This window comes from Bombina bombina, unplaced genomic scaffold (assembly GCF_027579735.1).
Source record: "Bombina bombina isolate aBomBom1 unplaced genomic scaffold, aBomBom1.pri scaffold_1391, whole genome shotgun sequence".
NCBI classification, from domain to species: domain Eukaryota; kingdom Metazoa; phylum Chordata; class Amphibia; order Anura; family Bombinatoridae; genus Bombina; species Bombina bombina.
This window is the reverse complement of record NW_026511969.1, coordinates 18,166-37,973: the sequence shown is the minus strand read 5'-3', so window position 1 is coordinate 37,973 and position 19,808 is coordinate 18,166. Positions and strand designations below refer to the sequence as shown.

At 41.4% G+C, this 19,808-nt stretch overlaps 1 protein-coding gene across 1 annotated transcript in view; it reads right to left on the bottom strand.

Annotated features, from left to right (window-relative positions):
* The window catches only part of LOC128644030 (RAC-alpha serine/threonine-protein kinase), a gene marked incomplete at its 3' end in the record, with an annotated part of 43,115 nt that extends 23,787 nt beyond the window's left edge, over positions 1-19,328 (bottom strand). Inside the window, 2 exon segments of the mRNA XM_053696793.1 lie at positions 5,688-5,775; positions 18,833-19,328. Coding sequence (XP_053552768.1) covers positions 5,688-5,775; positions 18,833-18,990 — 246 coding nt within the window.
* Positions 19,329-19,808: the final 480 nt, after the last annotated feature.

Genomic DNA, 19,808 nt, shown 5'->3' with positions numbered 1-19,808 from the left:
GCACATTTGTTTACTTATACCCATACGTGGAGTTTATATTATTTTCTCATCATATAACCCATGGATCCATGATCTTAACTGTTATTTAATGTAATTTTGAGTTTTTTATTATAGGGATTTGACATTATATCCCTGGCCACTTTTTACCTATACCATTGTTTTTATCTACCATTTTGTATTAAACTATCATTTTAGCCCTGGTAGTCCTACACCTCATTTTTTAGTGTTTATATTTATCCCTTAGCCTTTATTGGCGCTGTACATATTATTCTATTGCTATTACTTTCAACTTGTAACACGAGCACTGCCTGGCGCTCGTAAAATCAAATTATGCTTACTAGATAAATTAATTTCCTTCTGTATAACGAGAGTCCACAGCTTCATTCCTTACTGTTGGGAAATACTGAACCTGGCCACCAGGAGGAGGCAGACACCCCAGCCAAAGGCTTAAATACCTTTCCCACTTCCCCCATCCCCCAGTCATTCTGCCGAGGGAACAAGGAACAGTAGGAGAAATATCAGGGTATAAATCTTGCCAGAAGAAAAATAATAAAATTTAGGGCTGCCCATCGGAGAACACGGGCGGGAGCCGTGGACTCTCCTTATACAGAAGGAAATTAAATTATCTGGTAATCATAATTTATGCTTTCCTTCTTGATATAAGGAGAGTCCACGGCTTCATTCCTTACTGTTGGGAAATTTACACCCAAGCTCTAGAGTCTAGAGGACACTGAATGATGACTGGAGGGACAAAAATAGAGGAGGACCCTAATCTGAGGGCAAACTTGAAAAAGTGTGTAAGGAGGACCAGGTAGCCGCCTTACAAATCTGATACATAGAGGCCTCGTTCTTAAAGGCCCAAGAGGAAGCTACTGCTCTAGTAGAATGAGCAGTAATTCTCTGAGGAGGTCTATGTCCCGCTGTTTCATAGGCTAAGCGGATAAGACTCCTCAACCAAAAAGATAAGGAAGTCGAAGAGACCTTCTGACCCTTACGTTTCCCAGAATATGCTACAAACAAGGAAGAAGTTTGTCTAAAATCCTTAGTTGCTTGAAGATAAAACTTCATGGCACGAACCACGTCCAAATTATGAAGTAAACGTTCCTTCAAAGAAGAAGGATTAGGACACCAAGAAGGGACCACAAATCTTTTGATTGATGTTACGGTCTGACACAACCTTAGGGAGAAACCCTAACTTAGTACGTAGGACAGCCTTATCCGAATGGAACACCAGATAAGGAGGCTCACATTGCAATGCGGCAATCTCAGATACTCTGGGCACCGAAGCAATAGCCAGTAGAAAGAGAACTTTCCAGGACAACAATTTATGATCAATTTCATGCATAGGCTCAAACAGAGCCCGTTGCAAAACTTTAAGAACCAGAATCAGACTACAAGGGGGAGCCGAAGATCTGAACACAGGTCTGATCTTAATCAGAGTCTTAACAAAAGACTGAACATCTGGAAGCTCAGAGAACCTCTTGTGCAGTAAAACAGACAAGGCCGAAATCTGTCCCGTCAAGGAAGTGGCCGAATGACACTTCTCTAGACCATCCTGGAGAAACAACAGAATCCTGTCAACCTTAACCTTATGCCAAGGAAAACCACGCTCTTCACACAAGAATAAGTAGGTTTTCCACACCTTATGATAGATGTGACGAGTAGCCGGCTTACGAGCTTGGATGAGAGTATAAATAGAATTATGGATAAGCCCAGGCGCCAAACAACGGAGGCAGGTATTTGCAACACTCGGGAGGTAATATAAGATCAATTTATTCATACAATAAAACAATATAAAACAATATAAACCAATATTTCATGGATCCATGATGGTTTTCACATAAAGTTAAAAATATTAAAAATCACAGGTGAGTATCACAAATATGCACAGGTAAAATAAGTAATATATTAAAAACAATGGTAGATTCTCTAGATTGTGATACAGAGATCACAGGGGAAAGTCCAAACTGAAATATTAAAGGTGATTGGAACTGCCAAAAGATATGAGTGCAGAAACAAATTCTGTAGTGGAATCCAATGGGTGTGAAAATGTATAAACAACGATGTGATGGAAAAAAACTGTGTTAAAACTTCAGGTGCGGATCAAAAAATATATAAATATCAGGTGTGTGTCTGAAATATCAATCCATAAGAGTTAGTATATAATATATCAATCCGAAAAAAAGGAGAAATCAATTGAAGGTGTGAAAAAATGGAGGTGTGGAAAAAAACAAACTCCTTCTTTAAGTGCAAGCTAGCCTGTGTGAAACGGTGAAAAAAAAAAAAGAAAAAAAAAAAACCCCTCAAAGAATATAAAAAAATAATATAAAAAAATAATATGTTGAAAAAGTCTATGTCCATTCAAACAAAGATTGCCAAAAGAATCAGTGGAAAATAAGTGCTAGCAACAAAAAGTCAATAGAAAGTCCATTTAACTTGATAGATGTAAATATCACCAAAAAAAATATTTTGATTGCAGTAAATATCACAAAGATCGTGAAGGAATGTGTCTAATGATAGGCTTTGGTACAAAAACGATCTCTTCCTAAAAAAGCAGAAACAAATATAGTGTAGATTGTACAACAATAAAACATAAATAGAGTATTGCTTACCAGTGTCTACGCGTTTCGGCCCGTAATAAGCCTTTCTCAAGACTGGTTTTTTAATTCTGGATGTGTGCCTTATAAAGGGTATATGACCCTTGAGTTAAAAATTGATTACTTCCGGTTTATAATTTTCCGGTTTATCCGTTTATTGTCAAAAAAATCTAATTATGCCACTTTGTATTACTTCCCTTACATCAGGTAATATTCTTATATGTTGCTTTGTAAGAAACAATATTCCCAATGTGCTCCGACAGAGTGCGTTTACCTTTTCTCCGGGTTTATCGTAACGTCACTTCCGGTTAGAGACATATACGGCATATCGTATTTGCGATTGCGGTGGATTTATACCTCAATTTGAGTGTCTATTTGTGAATAGGAGTGCTTTTAAGCACTTAGCTCCAATGATGGTAAAAAAGTTATATCGGGAGATCGGTTTAGGTAATTCCCTTATACTTCGGGTCTGATGGACTATGATTGGTCATGACGTCCCGAGTGGAAGCGCCTTTGATTGGACAGGGGGTGTCTGATATATAGACACTTACGAGTGAACTAAGCTCATTGGCCAATAATGAGTGTGTTGTCAGTATTCAGTATGTCTATTAGCGGAGATGTAATGTTTACATCGTGAGTAAATATCGGATAATACCAGCAGACATTTTAGTTGCTGGTTCCGGCTTGTTATTTAATCTCTATAGCTCTAATAAAATCTTTGTCTTTAGTGATTTGAGTGTACTAGAGGGGAGGGTTTTTTTTTATCGTTCCATTGTGTGGTAGTAATAAAGACATATCAATGATGGATAGTCAGATGCTATCTAATCGCATGAACCAATGAATCCTCAAACACAACCATAACTTAAGTTTGAAGGGACTAATAGAATTTTCTTAAAAAGGAGCAGTCTGTCTGACCTTCCTTACTAAGTGGGACCACTATTCTTGAAATTAAAGAGTATTCCATACTGTGTATTAACTGTATCTTTAAGAGATTAAATGAGGACTATACATGGGATAATTAGCCGTTGTGTAGTGAATACTATAGAAGTTTTATGATTCCATCATGAACCATCAGATGAAGTGTCTTTAGCATGTATTAAACTATATATACGATTGGAATCTAGGTCTTTTTAGGAGTTAAAGGTCTCCTCCAGTATACTAGTATACCTATACTCATCAGTTACAACTATGCCTGATCCATAATTGTAAAGGCATTAAAGGTATGGTTGGTGAATGAATTGTATATATAGTTTAATACATGCTAAAGACACTTCATCTGATGGTTCATGATGGAATCATACAACTTCTATAGTATTCACTACACAAGGGCTAATTATCCCATGTATAGTCCTCATTTCATCTCTTAACGATACAGTTAATACACAGTATGGAATACTCTTTAATTTCAAGAATAGTGGTCCCACTTAGTAAGGAAGGTCAGACAGACTCCTCCTTTTTAGGAAAATTCTATTAGTCCCTTCAAACTTAAGTTATGGTTGTATTTGAGGATTCATTGGTTCATGCGATTAGATAGCATCTGACTATCCATCATTGATATGTCTTTATTACTACCACACAATGGAACGATCAAAAAAAACCTCCCCTCTAGTACACTCACTAAAGACAAAGATTTTATTAGAGATATAGAGATTAAATAACAAGCCGGAACCAGCAACTAAAATGTCTGCTGGTATTATCCAATATTTACTCACGATGTAAAGCCAAGTGAGTAAAATCACAAGCCTTATGCCGAAAGCTTCACTACTGTCATAACATCTTAAGCAATTGACTGTTTTAATAACCGAAGAAAGAAATAATTCACACGGCTAATTTTATCCCTTGTTTCCGTTGCACTGACATTTCATTCTTAAACTTTGGATGATATCCAACCCACCGTACATGAACACTGTGTACGACAGAATTATTGATATTTGTTGGTAACATTGTACCCGACAATCTCTCAGATCCACTCATATCCAGTTAGCAATTATTTGTATACATTGTTGCCAATTCAATCAGCACATTAGTTGCATGATCTACCTTTGAAACTGATCTTTACTGAGGACTTTTACTTATTGAGCTGAGACCTGTTAAACCTTCGCACCTCTCTGATTTGGAGTTTTACTATTGAATTTTATCATTGTATTTTATAACATTTGAGACTGCAAACACCGGTGTATCTGTTCATTTAATACCATTGTTATTGTGATATCTTTTCCATTTATTAAATATCCTTTGATTATGATGAATTTCAATTAGATACATTTTTTTGCGCAGCTTCCTTTCAATTTTGGCTTCCCATACTATATACCCTTCCACCTTTAGATCCATTGATGCTTGTTTACCATCGGCACTTACAAGTTTAGTGAACCTTTTAATGCCCCCCACCTGCTTTGTCCATCCTGAGTCTGAACACTCGTAATCCACCGTATGAGCTATTATGATTTAATATCACTCATTTCACTATTGACAGTCAGCCCAAGGCGCCACTGACCACTCCTGGTTTTCAGGTTCAGTATTTTCCAACAGTAAGGAATGAAGCCATGGACTCTCCTTATATTAAGAAGGAAAAGTGAAACTTCTAGCACAGTTAACGTACGAGCTGGCGTGTTAAATAACGCTTCACTTGTAATCATGTCGTCCGTGTGAGGCGATGTAGATGTGATTCAGGCTGCAGAGATGGAGATAGTATAATCAAGCAATACATAAACCTAAATCCTAAAGGCACACGTCTGTAGGGCAAAGTGCAACACATTGTAATGGGGCATATTATATAATAATGCAGTGAAGCATTGTACTACTGCGTGAGTCTAAACCGCATGAACCCCCACAAGAGTGCACTTCTGCTCCTGATCCGAAGACAGCCAGCGATGTAGTCACCCATCACCGGCTGTGTTCAGCTCACGAGTGGAAGTGTTTAACCCTTCTCTGTAGATTAAACACAGAGAAATACAATAAAATAAAAGCATTTACTACTGTACTATTACACAATGAGGCACAATTTTAAAAACTGACCATAGTCTCTGTAATGCGCGTACTTGCGTGGATATATTTGAGCAGTGTTCCCGATTAGCTAGGCCATATCCTTACCTTCTTCTCATACACGTCTTGCCATACGATCCCAGAAAAAAACTTGTGTTGCATAATTTCTTTTGCATCATCTGGACCGCCGCCCAACCTGTAAGTATAAAACAAAATCATTGTGATTCAGTATTACCCTTTTCATGGGTATATATAGGTCTACGAATAGATAAGTAGTGCGACATCCAAGTGTAACTTTGCCACTGATATGCTGCCAAAAAACATAATTTATGCTTACCTGATAAATTTATTTCTCTTGTAGTGTGTTCAGTCCACGGGTCATCCATTACTTATGGGATATATTCTCCTCCCCAACAGGAAGTTGCAAGAGGATCACCCAAGCAGAGCTGCTATATAGCTCCTCCCCTCACATGTCATATCCAGTCATTCGACCGAAATAAGATGAGAAAGGAAAAACTATAGGGTGCAGTGGTGACTGGAGTTTTAATTAAAATTTAGAACTGCCTCAAAAAGACAGGGCGGGCCGTGGACTGAACACACTACAAGAGAAATAAATTTATCAGGTAAGTGTGTTCAGTCCACGGGTCATCCATTACTTGTGGGATACCAATACCAAAGCTAAAGTACACGGATGAAGGGAGGGACAAGGCAGGAACATTAAACAGAAGGAACCACTGCCTGAAGTACCTTTCTCCCAAAAACAGCCTCCGAAGAAGCAAAAGTGTCAAATTTGTAAATTTTTGAAAAGGTATGAAGTGAAGACCAAGTTGCAGCCTTGCAAATCTGTTCAACAGAGGCCTTATTCTTAAAGGCCCAGGTGGAAGCCACAGCTCTAGTGGAATGAGCTGTAATTCTTTCAGGAGGCTGCTGTCCAGCAGTCTCATAGGCTAAACGTATTATGCTACGAAGCCAAAAAGAGAGAGAGGTGGCCAAAGCCTTTTGACCTCTCCTCTGACCAGAATAAACGACAAACAGAGAAGAAGTTTGCCGAAAATCTTTAGTTGCCTGTAAGTAGAACTTCAGGGCATGGACTACGTCCAAATTATGCAAAAGACATTCCTTCTTTGAAGAAGGATTAGGACACAATGAAGGAACAACAATCTCTTGATTGATATTCCTGTTAGAAACAACCTTAGGTAAAAACCCAGGTTTAGTACGCAGAACTACCTTGTCTGAATGAAAAATCAGATAAGGAGAATCGCAATGTAAGGCAGATAACTCAGAGACTCTTCGAGCCGAGGAAATAGCCATCAAAAACAGAACTTTCCAAGATAAAAGCTTAATATCAATGGAATGAAGGGGTTCAAACGGAACACCATGAAGAACTTTAAGAACCAAGTTTAAGCTCCACGGAGGAGCAACAGTTTTAAACACAGGCTTAATCCTAGCCAAAGCCTGACAAAAAGCCTGGACGTCTGGATTCTCTGCCAGACGTTTGTGTAAAAGGATAGACAGAGCAGAAATCTGTCCCTTTAACGAACTAGCGGATAAACCCTTTTCTAAACCTTCTTGTAGAAAAGCCAATATCCTAGGAATCCTAACCTTACTCCATGAGTAACTCTTGGATTCACACCAATATAAATATTTACGCCATATCTTATGGTAAATTTTTCTGGTAACAGGTTTCCGAGCCTGTATTAACGTATCAATAACCGACTCCGAAAAACCACGCTTTGATAGAATCAAGCGTTCAATCTCCATGCAGTCAGCCTCAGAGAAATTAGGCTTGGATGGTTGAAAGGACCCTGAATTAGAAGGTCCTGCCTCAGAGGCAGAGACCATGGTGGACAGGACGACATGTCCACTAGGTCTGCATACCAGGTCCTGCGTGGCCACGCAGGCGCTATCAGAATCACCGATGCTCTCTCCTGTTTGATCCTGGCAATCAGTCGAGGTAGCAACGGAAATGGTGGAAACACATAAGCCATGTTGAAAACCCAAGGGGCTGCTAGTGCATCTACCAGCACCGCTCCCGGGTCCCTGGACCTGGATCCGTAACAAGGAAGCTTGGCGTTCTGGCGAGATGCCATGAGATCCAGCTCCGGTTCGCCCCAACGAAGAATCAGTTGAGCAAACACCTCCGGGTGAAGTTGCCACTCCCCCGGATGAAAGGTCTGGCGACTTAGAAAGTCCGCCTCCCAGTTCTCCACGCCTGGGATGTAGATCGCTGACAGGTGACAAGAGTGCGACTCTGCCCAGCGAATTATCTTCGAGACTTCCAACATCGCTAGGGAACTCCTGGTTCCCCCTTGATGATTGATGTAAGCCATAGTCGTGATGTTGTCCGCCTGAAATCTGATGAACCTCAGTGTTGCTAACTGAGGCCAAGCTAGAAGAGCATTGAATATTGCTCTTAATTCCAGAATGTTTATTGGGAGGAGTTTCTCCTCCTGAGTCCACGATCCCTGAGCCTTCAGGGAGTTCCAGACTGCACCCCAGCCTAGTAGGCTGGCATCTGTTGTTACAATCGTCCAATCTGGTCTGCGAAAAGTCATTCCTTTGGACAGATGAACCCGCGACAACCACCAGAGAAGAGAATCTCTGGCCTCCTGGTCCAGATTTAGTAAAGGGGACAGATCTGAGTAATCTCCATTCCACTGACTTAGCATGCATAGTTGCAGCGGTCTGAGATGTAGGCGCGCAAATGGCACTATGTCCATTGCCGCGACCATTAAGCCGATTACTTCCATGCACTGAGCTACTGATGGGCTTGGAATGGAATGAAGGACACGGCAAGCATTTAGGATTTTTGATAACCTGGACTCCGTCAGGTAAATCTTCATCTCTACAGAATCTATAAGAGTCCCTAGAAAGGGAACCCTTGTGAGTGGGAACAGAGAACTCTTTTCCATGTTCACTTTCCACCCATGCGACCTCAGAAATGCTAGAACTATCTCTGTATGAGACTTTGCATTTTGAAAAGTTGACGCTTGTATCAGGATGTCGTCTAGGTACGGAGCCACCGCTATGCCTCGCGGTCTTAGTACCGCCAGAAGCGAGCCCAGAACCTTTGTAAAAATTCTCGGGGCCGTAGCCAACCCGAAGGGAAGAGCTACAAACTGGTAATGCCTGTCTAGAAAGGCAAACCTTAGGTACCGATAATGATCCTTGTGAATCGGTATGTGAAGGTAGGCATCCTTCAAGTCCACTGTGGTCATATACTGACCCTCTTGGATCATGGGTAGGATGGTTCGAATAGTTTCCATTTTGAATGATGGAACTCTTAGGAATTTGTTTAAGATCTTCAGGTCCAAGATTGGCCTGAAGGTTCCCTCTTTTTTTGGGAACCACAAACAGATTTGAGTAAAAACCTTGCCCTTGTTCCGTCCGCGGAACCGGGTGGATCACTCCCATTACTAAGAGGTCTTGTACACATCATAGAAATTCCTCTTTCTTTATTAGGTTTGTTGATAACCTTGACAGATGAAATCTCCCTTGTGGAGGAGAAGTTTTGAAGTCCAGAAGGTATCCCTGAGATATGATCTCCAACGCCCAGGGATCCTGGACATCTCTTGCCCAGGCCTGGGCGAAGAGAGAAAGTCTGCCCCCCACTAGATCCGTTTCCGGATAGGGGGCCCTTTCTTCATGCTGTCTTAGGGGCAGAAGTAGGTTTTCTGGCCTGCTTGCCCTTGTTCCAGGACTGGTTGCCTTTCCAACCCTGTCTGTAACGAGTAGCAGTCCCTTCCTGTTTTGGAGCGGAGGAAGTCGATGCTGCTCCTGCCTTGAAATTACAAAAGGCACGAAAATTAGACTGTTTGGCCTTTGATTTGGCCCTGTCCTGAGGAAGGGTGTGACCCTTACCTCCAGTAATGTCAGCAATAATTTCTTTCAAGCCGGGCCCGAATAAGGTTTGCCCTTTGAAAGGAATATTAAGCAATTTAGATTTAGAAGTTACATCTGCTGACCAGGATTTAAGCCATAGCGCTCTGCGCGCCTGGATGGCGAATCCGGAGTTCTTAGCCGTTAGTTTGGTTAAATGCACAACGGCATCCGAAACAAATGCATTAGCTAGCTTAAGGGCTTTAAGCTTGTTCATAATCTCATCCAATGGTGCTGTGCGAATAGCCTCTTCCAGAGACTCAAACCAGAATGCCGCTGCAGCAGTGACGGGCGCAATGCATGCAAGGGGCTGTCATATAAAACCTTGTTGAACAAACATTTTCTTAAGGTAACCTTCTAATTTTTTATCCATTGGATCTGAGAAAGCACACCTATCCTCCACCGGGATAGTGGTACGCTTGGCTAAAGTAGAAACTGCTCCCTCCACCTTAGGGACCGTCTGCCATAAGTCTCGTGTGGTGGCGTCTATTGGGAACATTTTTCTAAATATCGGAGGAGGGGAAAAGGGCACACCGGGTCTATCCCACTCCTTGCTAATAATCTCTGTAAGCCTTTTAGGTATAGGAAAAACATAATTTATGCTTACCTGATAAATTTATTTCTCTTGTAGTGTATCCAGTCCACGGATCATCCATTACTTATGGAATATATTCTCCTTCCCAACAGGAAGCTGCAAGAGTCCACCCACAGCAAAGCTGCTATATAGCTCCTCCCCTAACTGCCATATTCAGTCATTCGACTGAAAACATGCAGAGAAAGGAAAAACCATAGGGTGCAGTGGTGACTGTAGTTCAAATGAAAAAATTACCTGCCTTAAAGTGACAGGGCGGGCCGTGGACTGGATACACTACAAGAGAAATAAATTTATCAGGTAAGCATAAATTATGTTTTCTCTTGTTAAGTGTATCCAGTCCACGGATGATCCATTACTTATGGAATACCAATACCAAAGCTAAAGTACACGGATGATGGGAGGGACAAGGCAGGTACTTAAACGGAAGTTACCACTGCCTGTAAAAAACCCTTTCTCCCAAAAATAGCCTCCGAAGAAGCAAGGTATCAAATTTGTTAAATTTGAAAAGTATGAAGCGCAGACCAAGACTCCGTCTTGTAAATCTGTTCAACAGAAGCCAGCTTTAAAAAAGGCCCAAGTGAAAACAACAGCTCTAGTAGAATGAGCTGTAATCCCTTCAGGAGGCTGCTGTCCAGCAGTCTCATAAGCTAAATGAATTATGCTTTTTAACCAAAAAGACAGAGAGGCTGCTGAAGTCTTTTGACCTCTCCTCTGTCCAGAATAGACAACAAACAAGGTGAACGTTTGATGAAAACTGTAGTAGCTTGTAAGTAAAACTTTAAAGCACAAACCACGTCCAATATTGTGTAATAGACGTTCCTTCTTTGAGGAAGGATTAGGATACAAGCATGGAACAACTATCTCTTGAGTGATGTACTTGTTAGATACCACCTTAGGAAAAAACCCAGGTTGGTACGCAGGACTACCTTATCCGTACGAAGGACCAGATAAGGAGAATCACATTGTAACACAGATAACTTGGAGACTCTACGAGTCGAGGAATTAGCTACCCAAAAGGAACTTTCCAAGATAAAGATTGATATCTATGGAACAAAAAAGGTTCAAACGGAACTTCTTGAAGAACCTTAAGAATCAGGTTTAAGCTCCATGGCGGAGCAACAGTTTTAAACACAGGCTTGGATCTAACCAAAGCCTGACCAAATGCCTGAACGTCTAGAATACCTGCCAGACGCTTGTGCAAAAAAATAGACAGAGTAAAAATCTGTCCCCTTTTAAGGAATTAGCTGACAACCCTTTTCTCAAAAACATCTTGGAGAAAAGATAATATCCTGGGAATCCAGACTTTACTCCATGAGTAACCCTTGGATTCATAACAATCAGATATTTACACCATATCTATGTTCAATTTTCCTAGAGACAGGCTTTCATGTCTGTATTAAGGTATCAATGACTGACTCGGAGAAGCCATGCTTTGATAACATCAAGCGTTCAGTCTCCAGGCAGTCCATCTCAGATTGATTCTATTTAGATGGTTGAAAGGACCCTGAGGTAGAGGGACCTGTCTCAGAAGCAGAGACCGTGATGGAAAGGATGACATGTCCACCAGATCTGCATACCAGGTCCTGCGTGGCTACGCAGGCGCTGTCAAAAACACCAAAGCCCTCTCCTGCTTGGTCTTGACCTCCGGAGGAAATCCCACTCCCCCGGAAGAAAAGTCTGACGACTTAGAAAATCCACCTCCCAGTTCTCAACACCTGGGATATGGATAGCTGATAGACAAGAGTGAGTCTCTGTCCAGTGAATTATTGTAAGACTTCTAACATCGCTAGGGAACTTCTGTTCCCCCTTGATGGCTGATGTAAGCCACAGTCGTGTATATTGTCCGACTGAGTATGATGTACCTCAGAGTTGCTAACTGAGGCCAAGTCTGAAGAGCATGGAATATCACTCCCAGTTCCAGAATATTTATTAGAAGGAGGGTCTCCTCCTAAGTCCACTATCCCTGAGCCTTCAGGGAGTTCCAGACTGCATCCCAACCTAAAAGGCTGGCATCTATTGTAACAATTGTCCCATCTGACCTGCGGAAGGTCATACCCTTGGACAGATGGACCCGACATAGTCACCAGAGAAGAGAATCTCTGGTCTCTTGGTCCAGGTTTAACAGGGGGACAAATCTGTGTAATCCCCGTTCCTCTGACTGAGCATGCATATTTGCAGCGGTCTGAAATGTAGACGTGCAAACGGTACTATGTCCCTTGCCGCTACCATTAAGCCGATTTCATTCATGTACTGAGCCACCGAAGGGCGCAGATGGGATGAAAAAACACGGCAGAAATTTAGAAACTTTGACAACCTGGACTCCGTCAGGTAAATTTTCATTTCTACAGAATCTATCAGAGTCCCTAGGAGGGAAACCCTTGAGATTGGGGATAGAGAACTCTTTCCTTGTTCACTTTCCACCCATGTGATCTCGGAAATGCCAGTACTAAGTCCGTATGAGACTGGGCAATTTGGATGTTTGACGCCTGTATCAGGATGTCGTCTAAATAAGGGGCCACTTCTATGCCCCGCGGTCTAAGGACCGCCAAAGCGACCCCAGAACCTCCATAAAGATTCTTGGGGCTGTAGATATCCCAAAGGAAAGAGCTACAAACTGGTAATGCCTGTCTAGAAAGGCAAACCTGAAAAACGATGGTGATCTTTATGCATCACAATGTGAGGATAAGCATCCTTGAAATCCATTGTAGTCCTCTATTGACTCTCCTGGATCATAGTTAAGATGGTACGAATAGTTTCCATCTTAAATGACGGAATTCTGAGGAATTTGTTTAAGATCTTTAGATCCAAAATAGGTCTGAAGGTTCCCTCTCCTTGGGAACCACAAACAGATTTGAGTAAAAACTCTGTCCCTGTTCCTCTCTTGGAACTGGATGGATCTCGTACACAATGTAAGAATGCCTCCTTCTTTATCTGGTTTGCAGATAATTGTGAAAGGCGAAATCTCCCCTTTTTTTGGGGGGGAATCTTTGAAATCCAGAAGATATCTCTGGGATATAAATTCCAATGCCTAGGGATCCTGGGCATCTCTTGCCCACGCCTGGGCGAAGAATGAAAGTCTGCCCCCTATAGGATCCGTTACCGGATAGGGGTCCGTTCCTTCATGCTGCCTTAGAGGCAGCAGCAGGCTCCTTGTCCTGCTTATCTTTGTTCCAGGTCCGATTGTCTCCAGACCGCCTTGGACTGAGCAAAAATTCCCTCTTGTTTTGCCTTAGAGGAAGAGGATGCCACATCGAAGAAGAGGAGGCAAAATGGTAAAAAACAAAAAGTCTTTATTGGAGGCACTTAGCCATGTTAAAAGGCAGACTGAGTCTATGAGTAAGCGCCACTAGGGGGCGCGAAACGCGTAAGACCTTGTTTGTGCTGTTTCCCCTGCCTGTCAGTCTGCCTTTTAACATGGCTAAGTGCCTCCAATAAAGACTTTTTGTTTTTTACCATTTTGCTTGTGGGTCTGAGTAGTAGTGCCTGCCGCCTCCTCTTCTTCGATATTGCTACACGGGCTAATCCTCCGTTTTTCTGGCTACGGCACTCCGTGAGTATCCTGGGGACTTTACAGTGACCTTTCCCTAAGGTTTTCACTTCCGGTTCATTCCGAGGACGCTACAGCTGCGATTACCTTCTTACCCTCACGCGAAGAGGATGCCACACCTGCCCTGAAGTTTTTAAAAGGCACGAAAATTAGACTTTTTTTTTTTTTTTTTTTGGCCCTTGATTTGGACCTATCCTGAGGAAGGGCATGACCTTTTCCTCCAGTGATATAAGCAATAATCTCCTTCAAACCAGGCCCGAATAGGGTCTGCCCCTTGAAGGGAAGTTAAGCAGCTTATTTATTAAAGTCACGACAGCTGACCATGATATAAGCCATAGCGCTCTGCGCGCCAGTATAGTAAAAAACAGAATTCTTAGCCGTTAGTCTAGTCAAATGAACAAGGCATCAGAAAACAAAGGAATTCGCTAGCATAAGCTTGTCAAATATATTCATCCAATGGAGTCGCTTAACTGTAAAGCCTCATCAAGAGACTCAACCCAGAACGCCGCAGCAGCAGTGACAGAAGCAATGTATGCAAGGGGCTGCAGGATAAAACCCTGTTGAATAAACATTTTTTATCCATTGGATCTAAAAAGCACAACTGTCCTCATCAGAGGTAGTGGTACGCTTAGCTAGAGTAGAAACTCTTCTCTCCACCTTAGGAACTGTCTGCCAGAAGTCCCGTGTGGTGGTAACTATTAGAAAACATTCTTCTAAAAAATAGGAGGGGAAGAGAACGGCACACCTGGTCTATCCCATTCCTTATTAAAAATTTTTTAGTAAACCTCTTTAGGTATTGGAAAAACATCAGTACACACCGGCACTGCATATTATTTATCCACTCTACACAATTTCTCTGGCCCTGCGATTGTACACATTCATTCAGAGCAGCCAAAGCCTCCCTGAGCAACAAGTGGAGGTTCTCAAGCATAAATTTTACATGTAGAAATATCAGAATCAGGTTAAATCATCTTCCCTGAGTCAAAAAAAATCACCCACAGACTAAGCATATTGTGAGGTAGTATCATACATGGTTCTTAAAGCGTCTGTATGCTCTGTATCTACCCCCAGAGCTAACTGCTTTCCTTTAATTTCAGGTAGTCTGACTAATACTGCTGCCAGAATATTATTCACCACCTTTGCCATGTCTTGTAAAATAAACGCTATGGGCGCCCTTGATGTACTTGGCGCCATTTGAGCGTGAGTCCCTGAAGCGGGAGTCGAAGGGTCTGACACGTGGGGAGAGTTAGTCGGCATAACTTTCCCTTCGACAGAATCCCCTGGTAAAAGAAACGCTATGGGTGCCCTTGATGTACTTGGCGCCATTTGAGCGTGAGTCCCTAAAGCGGGAGTCAAAAGGTCTGACACGTGGGGAGAGTTAGTCGGCATAACTACCCCCACGACAGAATCCTCTGGTGATAATGTTTTTAAAGACAAAAAATGATCTTTATTGTTTAACATGAAATCAGTACATCTGGTACACATTCTAAGTTGGGGTTCCACCATGGCTTTAAAACATAATGAACACAGAGCTTCCTCTATGTTAGACATGTTAGAACAGACTAATAATGAGACTAGTAAGCTTGGAAAACACTTTAAATCAAGTTAACAAGCAAATATATAAAACGTTACTGTGCCTTTAAGAGAAACAAATTTTGTCAAAATTTGAAAAACAGTGAAAAAAAGGCAGTAAAACAAACAAATTTTTTTACAGTACATGTAATAAGGTAACAGAGCATTGCACCCACTTGCAAATGGATGATTAACCCCTTAATGCAAAAAACAGATCAAAAAAACGACATAGACGTTTTTAAAAACAGACACAACAAACTGCCACAGCCAACAGTGGGAAGCTTCAGTTAACTGTTTCTATGCAAAATTTAAGCCAGCCATGTGGAAAAAACTTAGGCCCCAATAAGTTTTATCACCAAACATATGTTAAAAAACGATTAAACATGCCAGCAAACGTTTTAAAACCCATTTTTACAAGAGTATGTATCTCTATTAATAAGCCTGATACCAGTCGCTTTTACTGCATTTAAGGCTATACCAACATTACAGTGTTATCACCAATGTACGTTAAAAAACTATTAAACATGCCAGCAAACGTTTTAAAACACATTTTTATAAGAGTATGTATCTCTATTAATAAGCCTGATACCAGTCGCTATCGCTGCATTTAAGGCTTTACTTACATTACTTCGGTATCAGCAGTATTTTCTTAGTCAATTCCATTCCTAGAAAAATATTTTACTGCACATACCTTATCTGCAGGAAAACCTGCACGCCATTCCCCCTCTGAAGTACCTCACTCCTCAGAATGTGTGAGAACAGCAAATGGATCTTAGTTATGTCTGCTAAGATCATAGAAAAACGCAGGCAGATTCTTCTTCCAAATACTGCCTGAGATAAACAGCACACTCCGGTGCCATTTAAAAATAACAAACTTTTGATTGAAGAATAAACTAAGTAGAAAGCACCACAGACTCTCACGACCTCCTATCTATGTTGAGGCTTGCAAGAGAATGACTGAATATGGCAGTTAGGGGAGGAGCTATATAGCAGCTTTGCTGTGGGTGGACTCTTGCAGCTTCCTGTTGGGAAGGAGAATATATTCCATAAGTAATGGATGATCCGTGGACTGGATACACTTAACAAGAGAAAACGTCAGTACACACCGGTACCGCATAGTATTTATCCAGCCTACATAATTTCTCTGGGATTGCAACCGTGTCGCAATCGTTCAGAGCCGCTAACACCTCCCCAAGCAATACACGGAGGTTCTCAAGCTTAAATTTAAAATTTGAAATTTCTGAATCCGGTCTCCCCGGATCAGATCCGTCACCCACAGAATGAAGCTCTCCGTCCTCATGTTCTGCAAATTGTGACGCAGTATCGGACATGGCTCTCGTGTCATCAGCGCGCTCTGTTCTAAACCCAGAGCTATCGCGCTTGCCTCTTAACTCAGGCAAATTAGATAATACTTCTTTCATAACATTAGCCATATCATGCAAAGTGATTTGTAAGGGCCTTGATGTACTTGGCGCCACAATCTCACGCACCTCCTGAGCGGGAGGTGAAGGTACTGACACGTGAGGAGAGTTAGGCGGCATAACTTCCCCCTCGTTGTCTGGTGATAATTTCTTTACCGGTAAAGACTGACTTTTATTTAAAGTAACATCAATACAATTGGTACACATATTTCTATTGGGCTCCACATTGGCTTTTAAACATAATGAACAAGCAGATTCATCTGTATCAGACATGTTTAAACAGACTAGCAATGAAGGCTAGCAAGCTTGGAAAAAATCTTTCAATAAATTTACAAGCAATAGAAAAAAACGCTTCAGCGCTTTTAAAAACACAAAAAAACTGTCACAGTTGAAATAACAATGAACTAATTCAGTTATAGCCAACAATTTTAACAGTAAATGTATGAATTTAGCAGAGGATTGCACCCACTAGCAAACGGATGATTAACCCCTCAATACCCAACAACGGATAATCAATTTAAGATTTAACGCTTTTATCACAGTCAAACACACTGTCACAGGTCTGCTGTGACTGATTACCTCCCTCAAAAATGAATTTTGAAGACCCCTGCGCCCTCTGCAGACGTCCTGGATCAAGGAGGAAGAAGCAGGAAGACTGTGCAAGAATTTTAACTGCGCAACAAGGCGCTAAAAAAGGCCCCTCCCACTCATATTACAACAGTGGGAGACCTGTTACAACGGTTTCTATGCAGAAATATACGTTAGCCATATGGAAAAAAATCATGCCCAAAAAGATTTATCACCAAAGTACCTCACAAAACGAATAACATGCCAGTAAACGTTTTAAAAACAACTTTCCAGTGTTATGCAAAGTTATCGCTAAGCCTGCTACCAGTCGCTTCTACTGCAGTTAAGGCTCATACATTTATTTCAGCATTAACAGTATTTTCTCAGTCAAATTCTAGTCCCTAGAAAATAACTCAACTGCGCATAAATTTATCAGCCTGATACCAGTCGCTACTACTGCATTAAAGGCTGTACTTACATCATATGGGTAACAGCAGTGTTTTCTTACTAATATTACTGCACATACCTCATTTGCGGGGGACCCCGCATGCTATTCCCTTTTCTGAAGTTACCCCACTCCTCAGAATGTGCGAGAACAGCCAGTGGATCTTAGTTACGTCTGCTAAGATCATTGAAAACGCAGGCAGATTCTTCTTCTAAATACTGCCTGAGAGAAAAACAGCACACTCCGGTGCCATTTAAAAATAACAAACTTTTGATTGAAGAAATAAATTAAGTATAAAACACCACTCGCGGACCTCCTTCTATGTTGAGACTTGCAAGAGAATGACTGGATATGACATGTGAGGGGAGGAGCTATATAGCAGCTCTGCTTGGGTGATCCTCTTGCAACTTCCTGTTGGGGAGGAGAATATATCCCATAAGTAATGGATGACCCGTGGACTGAACACACTTAACAAGAGAAAATGATGGTGGGTGGCCCAGCGGCAAAGGAGGGAGGGAATGGGAGACACCCTATGCTACAGAAAACAAAAAGGGAAGGGACGCTGCACTATGGAAAAGGGGGGAGAAAGGCCTCTCAGTGAAAATCAGTTAGGGTGGGTGGAGGGGGACTACACTACAGAAGAAAAAAAAACCTCTACAAACAGCTGCAAGTACCTAAGATGGCAGCATCTAGTAAGGGGGGGGGGTAGAGAGCTGTTTGGGGAGGTCAGGGAGGGTTCCCCACACTCCAGTATTAGTAAATATTCCCATACAATGTACGTGAAATGCGCTGGATATTAATATTTCTAAACAAGGTACGTGATGCGCGTTGGATATTAGTAAATATTACCATACAAGGTACATGATGCGCGCTGGATAATAGTAAATATCACCATACAAGGTACATAATGCGCGCTGGATAATAGTAAATATCACCATACAAGGTACATGATGCGCGCTGGATAATAGTAAATATCACCATACAAGGTACGTGATGCACGCTGGATATTGGTAAATATTACCATACAAGGTACGTGATGCACGCTGGATATTGGTAAATATTCTCACCATTGTTATGAATGTAAATATGTTAGGCAATCAGTAAATGAAGTGCCAAACTCAAAACAGACCCCACTGTACAGTCATGTTGCGTGTTATACCCCTAATTCAATACTATTAGCAGTTTACAGAGGGGTAAAACAGACCTGTGCACTGTCATTTTTCTCACCTTTGCTTGGGGTCTTTCTTCAATAAACCCGACAGCAGAGATTTCGCCTCAGGTAATAAAGTGCGTGGAAATCGAATCTCCTCCATTAATATAAGTTCAAACAGCTTCTCGTGGTCTTGGTTGTAGAAGGGGAGACGTCCGCACATCATCTCATACATAACAACACCCAGACCCCACCAATCCACAGCACGTCCATAGTCATTGTCTTCTAACACCTAGAACGCAAAGTCTCCATTACACACTAAACATTATTATGGTCAGATATATCTAAATTGTTTTAATTCTGTACCCCAGGTAACATTACCAATGCTGTATACCTACGTCGGAACCCCAGGTATTGTAAGAATAAATGCTGTATACCTACATCTGTTCCTCAGGTAACGTTACAATAAATACTGTATAACTACATCTGAACCCCAGGTAATGTTACAATAAATACTGTATACCTACATCTGTACCTCAGGTAACGTTACAATACATACTGTATACCTACATCTGAACCCCAGGTAACATTACAATAAATGCTGTATACCTACATCTGAACCCCAGGTAACGTTACAATAAATACTGTATACCTACATCTGAACCCCAGGTAACGTTACAATAAATACTGTATACCTACATCTGAACCCCAGGTAACGTTACAATAAATACTGTATACCTACATCTGTTCCTCAGGTAACATTACAATACATACTGTATACCTACATCTGTACCTCAGGTAACATTACAATACATACTGTATACCTACATCTGAACCCAAGGTAACATTACAATAAATGCTGTATACCTACATCTGTTCCTCAGGTAACATTACAATACATACTGTATACCTACATCTGAACCCAAGGTAACATTACAATAAATGCTGTATACCTACATCTGTACCCCAGGTAACGTTACAATAAATATTGTATACCTACATCTGTACCTCAGGTAACGTTACAATATATACTGTATACCTACATCTGTACCT